The 15857-nt window shown below is 40.1% G+C and overlaps 1 protein-coding gene across 1 annotated transcript in view; it reads right to left on the bottom strand.

Annotated features, from left to right (window-relative positions):
- Nucleotides 1–15857, bottom strand: part of RPS6KA5 (ribosomal protein S6 kinase, 90kDa, polypeptide 5) — a 241437-nt gene that overhangs the window by 44131 nt on the left and 181449 nt on the right. The window contains exons 6-7 of the mRNA XM_006879119.1: nt 10620–10703; nt 6778–6881 (exon numbers count right to left, since the gene is read on the bottom strand). Of these exons, the coding sequence (XP_006879181.1) occupies nt 6778–6881; nt 10620–10703 (188 nt within the window). The remainder of the gene's footprint in view (nt 1–6777; nt 6882–10619; nt 10704–15857) is intronic.

Below are 15857 nucleotides of genomic sequence, written 5' to 3'. Positions count from 1 at the left end.
AAAAGGAGGGGAGGAATGATGTATATCATTGAAACAGATGAGGGAAAGAACTGTTTAAAAGGGATATATGATTGGGTATTCTTGTCATTACAGAAGTCCAGAGTGAAGGCCACATAGGAGTGAACTTGGGGGGAAAGACTGCAAACAATGAAAGAGTTTTTCTTCTTTTCAAGGAGAAGAGTGAAGGTGGGGGGTAAGGAGAAAAACGCAACAAGGAATGACTGGAAACCCTAAGTCTCTGTAAACTTTCATTAAAATTAACAAAAAAAAAGAACAAACAAAATCCTACTGATAATTGTTCATAACATGCATGACTTGAACTATGATTTTTTTTTCAAAAAAAAAGGATTCCTGACCACATATCTGTAATCTTAAATAAGCTGAAATAATAAGAAATTATTTACTATCATCTCTATGCTAGAAAAAGTGAATTTCATCAGTTTTACTGAAGTGTAATTGACATGTAATAAACTGCCCACATATAAAGCATGTAACGTGATTGCTGTGGCACATGGCCCTGTCTCTGATGTCATCAACACAATCACGATGTGAAACACCCATCACTTTCAAAGTTGAAGCTTTTGTAAGCCCTTTCCCCTCCTGACCCCCAGGCAACGAGTGACCTGCTTTCTGTCACTACAGATTAGGTTGTATTTTCTAGAACTGAAATCATACATTATAATTATCTTGACATTTACCCAACTTCCGTGCAAGAACAGAGTATTTTATTTTTTAATGCTAAGTAGGATTCCGTTCGAATTGATAAATCAGATTAGCTTAACCAAACTCTTGTTAATAAGATATCTAGACTATTTTTCACTCTATAAACATTTGTGTACAAGGTTTAGACAGACATACGCTTTCACTCTTCCTAGTAAATACCAAGCAATGGAATGAATTGAGCATATAGTACATGGTCTCTGATTTTTAAGACTGGGGTTGGAGTTAGTAGGAATAGGTATAGGTGCTCGGGAGACCATGTCTGACCTTACTAGTTTCTGTGCTGTGAATGTTGATGGGGACAGTTACCCTTTGTTCATTTAGTAGAGGTTAGACTCGGCCATCCCCAGGCTGCCTATATTCATTTGACACTGGGTTTGAAATAAAGGACTTGATAATACGGGTGTGTATCCTTAAGGGCAATTACAAAGACCATGGCCTGTATCAGGCACACCTTAGTCTCCAGACTGACATCATTGCTCTTCAGTACTTTGGCAAGGTCTCTGACAGCAGACTTTCCCAATGCAATTTGTCTTTTAATTTCCTGGCTGCTGGTACCAAGAGTGCTGATTATGGAGCCAAGCAAACTAAAGCTGTGAACAATCTCAATCTCTTCATCATCTATCATGATGCTGCCAACTGGCCCAGTGATGAGAATCTTTGTTTTCTTGATATTGAGCTTCTATCTATATTGAAGGCTGCAGTCCTTGACCTTCACTTGTTATGTGTCAGAGAGCTGGACAATGACCAGGGATGATAGAAGGAGAACTGATGCCTTTGGGCTGTGGTGCTGGAGTACTGAATATACCATGAACTGCTAGGAGAACAAACAAATTTGTCCTGGAGAGGGTGAAACCAGGTTGTTCCTTGGGAGCAAGGATTCTGGGGCTTCGTCTGGTTTGGGCATGTTGCAAGGAGGGACCAGTATTTGGAGAGGGACATCATGCTTGGGAGGGTGGAGGGAAAGCGCAGGAGAGGAAGACCCTCAATGAGATGGATTGATTTAGTGACTGGGGTATTGGGGACAGGTGTATCAAAGACAGTGAGACTGACACAGGATAGAGCAGGGTTTAGGGCTGTTGTACATAAGATCACTAAGAGTTGAAGGAGACATGACGGCACATAACAACAACAACAACAACAACAACAACAACATTCTTAGGGGTATGTGTGATAATTCAGACTCTTTTAGTAATAATTCTTAAATACTCTACTGGAATTGTTTTAAACCTACCTAGCTTTCCATTGCAAATGAATTCATTAAGTGAAGGCTATTTCTTCTCAGACCAAAGGACTCATTTAACACATTTACATTAACATGCTCGGTTTGTCTTGCTCACTATGCTTATTGGACACACATCAGACATGATTCTGAAGATGATTTTATGGTTCACGGGGTTTTCAAAACATGATTTTTGTCTAGAATTCTCTATAGGAAGATTGTTTCTAAATGGCAGGAGTTTGTTAAGGTATCATAGCCCTGACTGACTGATAGACAAGTCTAAAAGGAAGCTTGTCTCTATAAATGAGTCTTTTCAGGAAAGTTATTCATTTTTCTCTAGTTTAAATTAATAAAAGAAAAAAAAAGGAAAAACAGTATAGAAAGGCATTCAACACTGGTGTGATATTAGGCAATCTTATTTTACTGAAGGATCCTTTTCGCTTAGTTCTACCATTTGTATGATTCTTCCATGTCGCTGGAGGTCTCAAAAACAAAGAGAGGTGACACTATCTTCTTGGAGGCCTCCAGTAACAAGGAAGAAAGTACAGTCACCTCCTTCCACCTTTGAGACTTGCAAAGATCTGAGCCACTAACTATGCCGTGATACCTCCGTCCGGGATCCTGTCCTGCCACATCGCCATGGGCCTCAGCTGAGGCCAGAGAAGGTTGTCCTGTGCCATGATATCACATGCCTAACTGTCTTTACGTTTTATTGTTAGAGGTTCAACTTCTATCTATCTATCTATCTATCTATCTATCTATCTATCTATCTATCTATCATCCATCCATCCACCTATCTCGTCACAGTATTGGTGAATGATTTACATGTTCAGGTCTGTTCAATCACCTGCCACACTCTGACAGGTGGACAATGAATAAGGATGACACAAGAAGAACTGATGTCTTCGAGCTGTGGTGCAGAAGAAGAGTACTGGATATCCGATGGCCTGACAAAAAACTCAAACAGATAAGTCCTGGAAAAGTGCAGCCAGAGTGCTCCTTGGAGGCAAAGATAATGAAGCTCCGTCTCCCACACTGTGGATGTGTTGCTAGGAGAGGCTATTTACTGGAAAGATGGGGGACCAATTGGAAAGATCAGTTAAAAAAAAGAAAGGGCCTCCCCCCCACCCCCGTTGGGATGGACCAACACATGACGACAGCAATGAGCTCGTGTGTCAGAGATGATGAGGATGGCACAGAATAGGACACGGTTCAGGTCTGTTGTTCACAGGATCACTAGGGGGTCATACTTAACAAAATGACACCTAACAACAACAAGGGAAGAGAGGGAGCTCTGGTGGCCTAGAGGTAAGAAGCTGTGCTGCCAACCCAAAAGCATGTGGTTTGAATCCACCAGCTGCTCTATGCGATAAAGATGACAGGAGTCCAGAGTGAAGAGTGCACGGTGGAGTGGACTTGGGGAGAGGGAATGCATAAGTATGAAAGAGTTTTTCTTTTACTTTTCAAGGAGAAGACTGAACTGGGCGGGTCAGGGAGAAAAGTGCAACAATGTGTGACTGGAAACCCCAAGTCTCTGTAAACTTTCACTGAAATTAATTAAAAAAGAAAAAGAAAAAAGATGGGCATTTCCTCTCATGTGATCTAGAGCCTCTGAAAACCTACTGGAGAGAGTTGGTTCCTACTCGGCAGCACCTAAGAACAAGCACAGTGCTACTGAAATCAAAAGATGTATTGCACTGGGAAAACCAGTTATCAAGGATTTCTCCAAAGTGCTAAAGAGCGAGGTTGTGAGTATAAAGACCCAGGTGCTCCTGATGCAAGCTATGGTCGTCTTTTCAATTTTTTCCTATGCATCTGAAAGTTGGACAAGAAATAAGGATGACAGAAAAATGATGTCTTTGAACTGTGGTGTTGGAGAAGAGTACTGAATATTCCATGGACTGTCAAAAGAACAAGCAAGTTTGCTTTAGATGAAGATTCAAGATGGCCCACAGAGGCCAAAGGATGGCTAAACTTTGTCTCACTTATTTTGGGCATGTTGTTAGGAAAAGTCAGTCCTTGAAAAAAGACATCGTGGTGGGAAAGCAGGGTCAGAGAAAAGAGAGGACGATTCTTAACAAGATGGCTTGAGTTTAGCAATGGATTCAAGCCCATCAGAGGGGTGTGGAGGGTGTAGGATAATGCAAGGGGCGGGTCTGCTCTCCACAGGGATACTCTGAGTCATAGCTGACTTGATGGGACCTAACAGCACCAACAATAAAGACTAACGATATTTCTCATCTTTTCACATACTTACCTATTACTTAAAGACAGCCCATTTGTAAAGTTGACTGTTAGATCTTTTATCCTTTAAAAACCGAGCTGTTTCTTTGAGCTTTGAAAATTATTGATATATTATGTATATCAGTCCTTTATCAGATGTATGATTTGCAGTTTTAACCTAAGCTATGGATTATCTTTTCATTTTCTTAACAATGCTGTTGTTGATTGCAGTCGAGTTGAGCACTACTCATAGCAACCCTATAAAAGAAAGATCTGAAGCTTTTCTAGAACTGTTGTTGTTTCTCCAAGTTCATAGAGTTCCCAGAGGGCATGTGGTTTAGGAAGTGGATGCCACTCCTGCTTCCAAACCTATCTTAAACTGGGAGCTCCACCAAACACTGTCCACCACAGGCAACCATTGTGGCATTTGAGACCCCAATGGCACAAGGTTCAGCGTCACAGCAAACCCAGATTACCTCAGCACAGCAAACTGACAGAAGAGTGTTGTACAACTTAGAAGAATGTTCTGCCAAAATATAGTAACAAGGGATTAAAATATAATCCCTTGGGCCCAACTTTAAGGGCCCTCCAGGAGGTCTTGTTGACTCTAAACAAGAGGCTTAAAAAAAAACCCCAAACAACCAAACACACAAACAACCCCACAACAAACCAACCAAACATTAACAATATTTTTTGAAAAGCAGAAACATTTCATTTTGATGAAGTTCAGTTTATCAATGTTTTCTTTTATGAACTGTGCTTTTTGGGTCCTATCTAAGAAATGTGGCCTAAAGCAACAAAGATTTTCCTCTCCTGTTTTTTTTCCAAAAGTTTTACATTTGAGTTCATCATTCATCTTTAATTCATTTTTCTATCTGATACAAAGCATGAGCTCAAAGTTCATTACTTTTGCATATGACCATCCACTGTTCTAGCATCATTTATTGAAAAGTCCACTCTTTCCCCAACAAACGGTCTTTGCTCTATAACTGGAAATCAGTCTCTTTCTAGGATCTATTCTATGCCTTTGATCATCTGTTTATCTTGAAGCCAGCACTGCACAGTCTTAATTATAAATCAACTTTGGTCTACTTTTTCATTCATTTTCACTAGTCGGTTCTTTTACTTTTTTATGAACTATAGATTCAAGTTGTCAATTTTTACCCCAAAATTGGATGGGATGGGGGTTATACTAAATCTGCAGGTCGGACTGGACAGAAACAACATCTGCACTTTGAGTAACTTTCTCACAAGCATGAATTTGTCAGTACTCAACACTGAAGGGATACAGTCCGTAAAGCTCTGGGCCGGTCTCCCTGTGCAGGGCTCTCCTTTCACATCCTCTGTACTGTAATCTCTGGCTGTCTTGTTTCTCCTGGGCCTGCAGTTCCTTGTCGTCAATTCCACCAGGATTTATTTCCCTGCACTACATCTCAAGGCAGAAGCAAGGGAAACACAGGGCTCCCCACTTCTGTTCTGAAGGATCACGGTCCTTCACTGCCTGATGTCCAAAATGGTCAATAACGTCATTCCATGTATTCAAGACATTTAAAAAAAGGGTGTCAGGGGGATTGCATAACAATAAAAGATTTATTTTTTTTTACTTTTCAAAGAGAAAAGTGAACTGGGGGAGGGGTAGACAGGGAGGAAAGTGCAACAATGAAGGAATGAAAACCAAAGTCTCTGAAAACTCTCATTAAAATAAATCAATAATACCCAGCAACAAAACAAACAAACAAAAAATGGTTTTAGGCATGAAGGTAAAACAGATCCCTGTCAGTTGGAAGTATAACCCTCAATTTTTAGTTTTTATTGTCAAATCTGTTCTTAAAATTCTAAAATTCATGTACAAATGATACAATAATAACTAGTTATCTAGATAAAGCTTTATCACTGTTCTTCTTTGGGGGGTTTTGTTATTGTTGATGAACTCAATTCATTCCACAAATAGTCAAGTGAACTGTATGGAGCAAGCAGCCTGCTAGGACCTGGGGATGACACAGTGAGCATTAGGACCAGGCACCATCTGCTTTCAGAGCTCACCTTCTAGCAGGACATACAGACACCAATCAACTACCATTTAAACAAACAGAAACTGTGTTACCTGCTAAGATGGGAAAAGAAGTAATACAATGAGAAGGTCTAACTGTGATTTTCTGGTCTTTGTTTCTGTAGAGTCTGTGGCTGCAGCTGAAAATAATCACTGTTTCTTTATGTTCACACCATAAAGAAATTACATTATGAACATATTGGTGGTGAAACAAAGTCTCCATCACTTCATCATATAGACTCATTTCTCAATACATGTGACAGACTATGTATCAGACATTGGGAGGTGCACTCAGGGTTCAGAGAGGATGAACCTCTTACTGCTAAGCCTATATACTGTCAATTGCTTCATTCCTATGCATATGAAAACAAAGTATACAGAAAGAGAAGTTACAGTAAAAGGTTACCAGAAATGGCACTTTACTACTTAAAAAGAATTTTGTTTAACCTTAAAAATATTTTAAACAAGGTCTAAATTGCAGTAATTTGACTAGTTGGTATTTTGTGTTGTTTGTTTATTTTTTAAAAAAACAAAACCAAGACAGTTATCTGTTCAAGCTTACCTAGAAATTTCGGCTTGGGAGTTTTTCTCTCCATCAACCGTGAAAGGCGATGCTCCAGTTAGTAATTCATACATCAGAACACCTAAACTCCACCAGTCAACTGCCTACAAAACAAATCATTTCACTTTACAGACACATCAAATAAAGAACATTTTATAAGAAAGAAAAAGACAAAAAAGTACAGACTCCATGTGAAACTATTTTAGCAGCAAGATGTGAGCACAGCTTTCTGTGCAAAAAATGTGACATGAGGATATAAAAAGAGAAAAAGAGGAGAACATTTAAAGAACAAGTAACAAGATATCCTTAGCAGAAATTTAAGCACAATAAAAGTAATCAAGGAGTTAAATGTGTTTTATTTCTAAATTCTTTAAAAAGTATTTTATTTCTAAATTAGCAAGTCTGTTGTGTCTACAGAAGAGTTGGAACCAGTTCATAGCCTATTCTCCAACAGTCTTTCCGACGCAGGAAGCCAAGTCCGAGGGGATTTGAACCCATGGATTTGAAGCATGTGGTTTTAGACTGGCAGCACAACAGTCTTACTTTGGTTAATTAATCTTTTAAAATTAAAAAAAATCTATCATTTCTTAAATTTTATATCTTTGAATTTGAATTTGGAAAAACATCTTTTTTTTTTTTTCTTTAACGTATCAATCGTGTCTTCATTAATTTCAACTCCAAGGAGTCTTATGGGATTCCTTACAATCAAATTTCTTTGGAGAACAAAAATAGAAAAGAAAAAAAAATCGATGTGTGCTGCTTTAGTATCTACTTGCTTCAACTCCTCTTACAGAATTTATCACAGAAACCCAACAATCTTTACTGGTGAGCACGAAGAGATTTAAAGAAATAAAAACCAATATACTAAAACAATTACCTCAACTGAGAGCACAGCAAATTACTTACAGTTTAAGGGATACTGATTTATTTTAAAAAAAAACAAAAAACAGTTCTCTAAGTAGGCAAATCAAGGTTTCAATAACTGTTGAACATATTGGCCTAAGTGTATTCACTTTGGGCCAAGGTTTCTGAGAGTTGAGGCAAAATTTATAAGTCTAGAGCGCTTTTAAAGAAAATGTGTAATATCTACAGATAAAACAGGAACAGACAGATGGGAGTTCTGAGAAGACTATTATCTAATGAATAAGTTTTTTTTGGTGCAAGGCACTCTGATGAGGAGCCCTGATGGTGCACTGGGTAAAGCACCTGGCTGTGAACAGAGGGGTCGTCAGTTCAATACCACCAGCTACTCGGCAGGAGAAAAGACCTGGTGCTCTGCTCCTATAAAGATGATGAAACCATCAAGATAGTTCCTCTGTCCTCCCAGGAGGGTAGGAGTCAGCCCTCACTCTGTGGCATGTACACAGCCACCTCGTTTTATGTGGGGGTCGTTTTACGCGGGGGTCTTCCACGTAAGAAAGAGCATGGTGGATATTATGAGGATGGCACAGGATAGCGCAATGGTCTGATGTTGTTTTTAGGTTTGCCATGACTCACGGTCAACTCGACGGCACCGAACATCAATATCCACACAAGCAAAAAGTCCTGCTGGGGCAGCTGTTTAAGTGCTGGGCTGTTTAAGCAGCCTGCTGCTAGGACATGCAAGAAAAACCCTGAAGGAACACATGCCAAGGTGCCCTTAATACAGAAGCAGCCCAGAGCAGTTCCTCGTCACTCCATGAGAGGAAACACTGCTGGCCCCCAGGTGGGAGAATGGCAAGGTGGTGTGCTCTGTCAAGGTCACAGCTGCGGCCATGTGGGCTCTGTCTTCATTCAGGGTCACCATGGTTGGAATCGACTCCTGGCAGTGTGGGCAATTTAGATGAACAGCTTCACAAGCCAGAACCTTCAGTGTATTTTGCAACTGGATTTGAAATTATGCTTTACATAGGGCTACTATCGTCTGTTGTTGTTAAGTGCCATCAAGTCGTAGATGACTCATAGTAACCCTATGAACCAAAGACCTGAACACTTGTATAACTTTCATCCTTTCTCCAAGTTTATAGGATTTCCAGAGGCAAGCTATTTAGAAAGTGGATGTCACTCCTGCTTCTAAGCTTTTTTAAGTTTTAATCAGGGAGCTCCACCAAACATTGTCCATCATGTGATAACTACCATCTACTGGTTTGAAATCAACACTGTATCAAACTGAAGAAAGGGGTTTAGAATACATGGTTAGTAACTAGGAAGGACATCAAAGATTTCAGTCATCAGACGACTTGATGGTGTATGCGGGAACTGAAAAGGGATGAAGATGAGGAAAAGATGAGGAAGAAATAAGAATTAGACTTCCTTAGTTGGATGAAGTTACTAACAAAGCTGAAATATTAAACAAACAAACAAACTAGATCCAGACTGTTTCAGTTTATGTTGTTTCATTTTATTGAGGAGTTTTGGTTGTGTCTTAATTTGTGAACAGGCTCTTAAAAGAACCTGTTTGATGCAAAAAAAACCAAAAAATAACCTCACTACGGGAGTCCCTGGGTCTCAGGATGTTCAACATCTATAATAAATTATATTAATTGGGCCTGTTGAAAAAAAAAACAAACCCAAGTCAATATGTACCCTTTAATAAGAGAAGAAAGAATAACATGACCTAGATTTTTTAACACACTCATTTGGCAAGCCTCTTCTACAATCTTAGGTTGGCACATGAAAAGAAGGGAAGTGAGGAAAGATGAGAATTTGTCAGGACTTAGGGATACTATTCTTAGGGATACACTATTCTGGACACAAGACTGGTTTTTCCCTCAAAAGACTGTAAGAATGGTCATTTATACTAGAGATTCAATATAGTATGGGATATTTCATACAAAGTTTTGAGCAGAATTTGGGAATAAGAAAATCTGAGTGACCCACTGTGAAGGTGGCCTTCTGAGATCTCCACGAAAGCAGACGGCTGACAAAGGGTCCCTGATGCATTTCTGTATGAATGCATCTCTGCTGAGGAGATCTCCTTTCCAGAAGGGCCGGGCAGGGCTGCTTCAGAGGACTGTCAATGCTGTGACCTGCTGGAAGCAGATCACTAGAACTGTCTTCTGAGGACCCTCTCTGGGTGAGTTTGAACCACTAACCTTGCAGCATGCAGTCAAGCACTTAATAATTTTCACCAACCAGGGACTCCTCTGTTTTCTAGTGGTCACTGATGATGCTAATTCATAAGCACCACTCCAATCAAGCCTGCTGATGAAACAATGTACACAGCTGGTCTAGGCAGCGATACTGTAGCACTGAAGGTAGCACCAGCCTCAAAACCCACTGCCACTGAGTCAGCTACGACTCACAGCAACCTTCTGCTGGGTTTCTCATGCTGGTGAACTTGAACCTCAGGAGAAAAGTGGCCTTGCAGTTAGGAGTGTGACTTGCCACAGACTGTAGCACCCCAGAGCTCTACGGTAGCATACTGTGACCTAGGAGACCAAGGTCCCTGGCAGCTGAAATGTGTTTTTGGTTATTATTTTAAAATGAAATTACAATTAATTCTTGGTGCAAGACACAGTCTCTTTTAATGCAAATAATAGAAAAATTATTTGAAGAATTAGTCAAGCTTGGTATTTCACTTTAACAAGTGTTACTCTATGATACCAAACAAATTTGTACCATAAGACCTTGAAAAAAGAACTTTTAAATGATTCTTTTCCTACCAGAATTCTATATATATTCTAATGTGCCTAGGGAGACAAAGTAAAGGAACAAAACAAACAAACAAATAAACAAACCAAAAAAATGAAGACAGTCAACACCAGGTACTCTATTGAAGAGACATGTACCCACGTGACTAATTAGGAGTCTTATCATGTATCGTATGGAGGTATAGATAAAGTCTCAAAAACAGTACATACCTTGTCATGCCCTGAATCTCCCCCTCTGACAATATCTGGTGCCATGTATTCAATAGTTCCACAAAAGGAATATGCTCTTTCAGCCTTAAATGAAAAAGAAAAAGTGACTTGGCTTCAGGTTAGTGCAAATGACAAAGCAGGAAGTAACACAAACTGGCAGCTGGGATACAGAGCGTGAGAGGCTACAGATGAACTCACCAGCCCAGAGGCTCTCTACAGAGTCCTGTCAGGAAGAGTTCCCTGATACCTGAATCCCTACATCCACCCACCCACCCCTACCCATCCATCTAGCCACTCATCCACCCTTTCTCCGCCTGCTTATTTTTTGGTTTGTATATGTCAATAATTAACTTACTCACTTAAAAAAAGGTAAATAGTTATAATAAGGCAACAGTGTCTCCATACGTTGTAGCACAAATTGTTTTATACGGTGGTTGTTAGCACTGTCAAGTAGGACTCATAGCGATCCTAAACCCTGTTCTATTCTCATCATCCCTGACACACAGGAGCACACTGCAGCAGTCACTGTGTCAGTCCACCTGGTTGAGGGTCTTTCTCTCTTTGGCTGACTCTCTTCCTTTCCAAGCATGATGTCCCTAAGGAATAGTCTCACTTAGCAACATGCCCAAATTATGTGAGAAGAAGCTCTGTCATCTTTGCCTCCAAGGAGCACCTGGCCTGCACTTCTTTTTGTTATGTATTTTTTGTTCTTTCTGGCTGTCCATGGGATGTTCAGCACTCTTCTTCAATAGCACTGCTCAATTCTTCTTCTGTCATTTATTGTCCAGCTCTCATGCACAGCAAGTGATTGAAAAGTCCATAGCGTGAATGAGGTGCATCTTAGTCTTCAAACTGGTATCACTGCTCCCTAATAATTTGGAGAAGTCCTAATGGGGTGTTAACAGATGTAGCCCTCGACATGCTCAGCAGTCTATGCTAGGACATTTGGAGGATGGCTGCCTTATAAGGGTTGTTGTAGTTGATTGCCTTCGAGTTGAGCATGACTCACCGCGACCCTATGAATGAAAGGCCTGAAGCCTCTCTCCAACTACTGACATTTATCAAAGTTCAAAAAGTTTCTGGAGGCATGTTATTTAGGAAGTGGATGCCAGTCCTGCTTCCACTACTGCCTTATATGGGTAAAACCCTAGAGGACTTGAAGGGAGAAGGAAGCCTGACAGTCAAGAAGCAGGAATAAGGAAACCAAAGATGAACAACAGTATGAAGACTTCTCCTACGTAATTTCTGGCCCAAGTATGCCAATGCCAGTTATAAGCTCAGTCACGGTTAACATGCTGTTATGTTATTAAGTGCCATCAAGTCAAGTACGACCCATAGCAACCTTATGAGCAATAGATCTGAATCTTTCTTTCTTTTTAAAAAAAGATTATCAATTAGACCTGGTCGTTTCTTTTTTGCACAACTTTTAAAAAAACCCTAAAAAACAAAAAACAAAAACAACAACAACAACACCCCAAAGGGATAACTTAATATCCCAAGTCTGAAAAAGAATGAAAGAAACCACAGAGCACTCTAATATGCTAAATGATAAACTGTGTTGTATCACTGAACTCAACATAAAAGTAATGAGTATATATCTAAGTTGTTTTATTAAATATATAGGGAAAAAAATCCCTTAAAAATCTGTATTTAACATTTACACCTCAGACTTTCAATTGCACTTTTTATTTATTTTTTTAAATTATTATTTTATTATTATTTTTTTTGTGTGTGTGTGTACCATCAAATTGGATCTGACTGGTATGGGAGGAGATTGCCCCTCCTTCTCCAGCAGAGCATCTGGTGGATTCGTCCTGCATACTTCTGGGACTGCAGTGCAGCTTTTTGCCACCAGGCCGCTAGAGCTCTCTTTCAATTGCACTTTTACAGAATTAAAATGTTTCATAAAACCATGTGAGAGTAAACTATCCAATGTGCATCTTCCTCTTATTCCACCTGCAAGGTTTTAAGCAACATCAGAACTCCTTTTAGTCACAAATGTTAATAATGAAGAACATTACAGCTATTAAGGACATCTAGCAGGGAGCTCTGGTGGCCCAGTGGCAAGAAGCTGCACTGCAATCCCGAAGGCGTGCGGTTCGAAGGTACCAGATGTTCTGCTTGAGAAGGATAGAAGAGTCTCCTTCTGTGCCAGTCAGATCTGACTCAACAACAAAAATAAAATGACACTAAAACCCCCCCAAAACACCTAACATTGCTTTGGGAAACTATTTTAGATATTGGAGATGTCTGACATCACTTCTCTGATGCCTTTATTTTGAATTTTAGGTTCCTACAGAAACTCTAAGAATCTACAGAAACTCACTTTTATTTCTTGATAAAAAATAAAAAATGTCTCACCCTAAGAAAAAAAAAAAAGACACGGCTCTAGAAACCTTCCAGAAGGTTCCTGCTTCATTCAAAAACAACACAACCACACTGGGACAATGGGTATGACGAATTTATCTTAACATGTTACATGTTCTTGAAAGACTGTCATCCCCCTAAAACAAAAATTCATTTATGCTTACATGTACAGGAAATTGTCTTTTTTTGTTAGCTGTCAGAATAATATTAATTTACAAAGTCAATGCAAAACATCTTCATTCTTTTCCATTTTCATTTCAAAAATTAAATGCTACTTGTTTGGCAAATTACTGGGAGCATTAATGTTAAAAAATCAATTTAGCAGAAATTTATGTACAAAAAATGACTATTTTTAACATTTCACTCAGCATGGTTAGGCAAAAGACAAAAGTGTTTCATGAAGTATTAATCTGTTCAAATATATTAGTAATTCACTTATTACAAACCTAAAACTATACAGTTACTACTATGTGGGAGAAGGATGGGCAATCTCATCCTTTGTGATTAAATTGTCCCTGAAAATCTGGAGGGCCAGCTATATAAGTTGTTTCCAACTTGAGAGCATACAACAATACACAGTTACTACAATATTTATATCAAAGCTTTTATTTGAACAAGAAGCAAAAATTCCATTGCTTAGTAAAGGTATAGAAGCAAATAACAAATTCCTAACATCTAGTATTGACAGGGAGCTCTGTGGGATTAGTGGCAAGGAATTGAGCTGCCAGCCCAACGATTCAGAGTTTGAATCCACCAGCTGCTCCTTTGAAGAAAGATGGGCAATCTCCTGTGCGAGTCACTGCCTCTGAAAACCACCAGAGGGTCAGCTGTGGCTTGGTTTCAACTCGATGGTACACAATAGCAAGTATTGCCAGAGCTCTTGTGGCAGGTGCTCTGCCAACCTAAAGGCACATGGTTCGAATCCACCAGCTGCTCTGGGGAAGAAATATGGGTGATCTCTCCTCTTGGGTAATTTACTATTTCTGAAAACTCAGTGGAGGCTCAGCTCTGGGTCAGTTCTAACTCAGTGGTACACCACGACCACCACCACCACAGTATTGCCCTTAAATCTCATAAAAGGCTTTGCCTATATGAGAGTTAGAATTCCCCAGCAGTTCAAGCACAAGATAAGCGATCTTTCATGTAATTTACTGCCTCTAAAACTTGGAGGGTCTGCTGAGATTCTGTTGTGACTGCAGTACAGATCTGTCTGAAACACTTTGCAGCAGTATACCGACGCCGTACTTATCAATGACTCTGTTATTCTATGTGCAATAATGAAAGCCAACGTGCAAGGTGACAGAACTGCCAGCTGTAATGTTTAAGGTTATATGTCAACTTGGTTGAGCCAGGATTCTGAACGGTCTGGCAGGTAGATAGGCTGTGTACCCGGCAGTTATGATAAATTTGGCCGTAAGATAATGATGTAGTCATCTTCAGTTTTGTGACTGGATGTGGCCATCTTCCACGTCCATACAACAGCAATTTTCACCTAATGATGTGGTCTTTGCAACTTGATCACATCCTCACGAGAGAAGTGGGTATATACATCCTAAGTCAGATTTTGACAGACTGAAAACACATAAAACTGTTCCCAATGGAGCTTATGAGTAAAAAGATGAAGAGTTCCTGAGTTATTACTTCTCTAGCTTTTTGTTATTTAGAAAACAAATATAAATTGTCATTTCCATTCATATGCAGCTCCCTGTCACATATAATTTTGAAATGATGCAGATTTCCCTCTTTCTATGAGCTCAAATGAAATCTTATAAATTGCAAGTCATAAATGTGAAATCTCTTCTCCAAACCAGAGAATTACTTACTTTTATTAAATTCCCTTTAAATTTATTCATAGGTTTAGGGTAAAAGGATACTAAATAAATACACATCAAACTGATCAGTGCCAGAATAGATTACATCTTGCCCTATTTAGTTTATCTGACACTGAGAATAAAGTACTTTTCGTTGTCTTATCTTAGAGCAAGCTCACAACCACATTCAGTACTCAAACCTCCTCCACCTTCTGCATGGGATTTCGGAGCTCTTTCTAAATTAGTTTCTTTGGATGATTGTCTTTTACTTACTGTATGTCCATCCTCCTACTTTTAAGGATAGCAGGTGGTATTTACGAAATACTAATTATTTAGCAAATAGTTATTATTAACTAAATAATTACTACTAGATAATTATTAAGGAGCTCTGGTGGCCTGGTGGTAAGAAACTGCACTGCAATCCCACAGCCATGTAGTTCTAATCCACCAGCTGCTCCATGGGAGAAGGATGGGCCATCTCCGCCTGTGCGATTTACTGCCTCTGAAAACCCACGGAAGCACCACCTATGAGTTGTTTCTGAGATGATGACACATAACAACAACTATGACCGATAAGTGATACCGGACAGAAATTCTAGGAGACTGAAAAGCTTCAGTGCTGGGAAACGACAGTCACCAAGGATTGTCTTAATCAAAGACTAAGCTTCTCACAAGTGTCTCTGTTATTGAAAAACGGTCGCCATCTGCCTTGTTCCTAACGTGGCCATCCCCCTCCTCCTAACGCCGCCGTCCCCCTCCTCCTAACGCGGCTGTCCTCCTCCTCCTAACGCCGCCGTCCCCCTCCTCCTAACGCGGCCGTCCTCCTCCTTCTAGCGCGGCTGTCCTCCTCCTCCTAACGCGGCTGTCCTCCTCCTCCTAATGCGGCCGTCCTCCTCCTCCTAACGCGGCCGTCCTCCTCCTCCTAACGCGGCCGTCCTCCTCCTTCTAACGCGGCCGTCCTCCTCCTCCTAACGCGGCCGTCCTCCTCCTCCTAACGCGGCCGTCCTCCTCCTCCTAACGCGGCTGTCCTCCTCCTCCTAACGCGGCCGTCCTCCTCCTC

The sequence above is a fragment of the Elephantulus edwardii genome, unplaced genomic scaffold (genome assembly GCF_000299155.1).
Source record: "Elephantulus edwardii isolate Elephantulus edwardi_28Jun2011 unplaced genomic scaffold, EleEdw1.0 scaffold00002, whole genome shotgun sequence".
NCBI lineage: Eukaryota > Metazoa > Chordata > Mammalia > Macroscelidea > Macroscelididae > Elephantulus > Elephantulus edwardii.
This window is presented reverse-complemented; position numbering and strand designations above follow the sequence as displayed.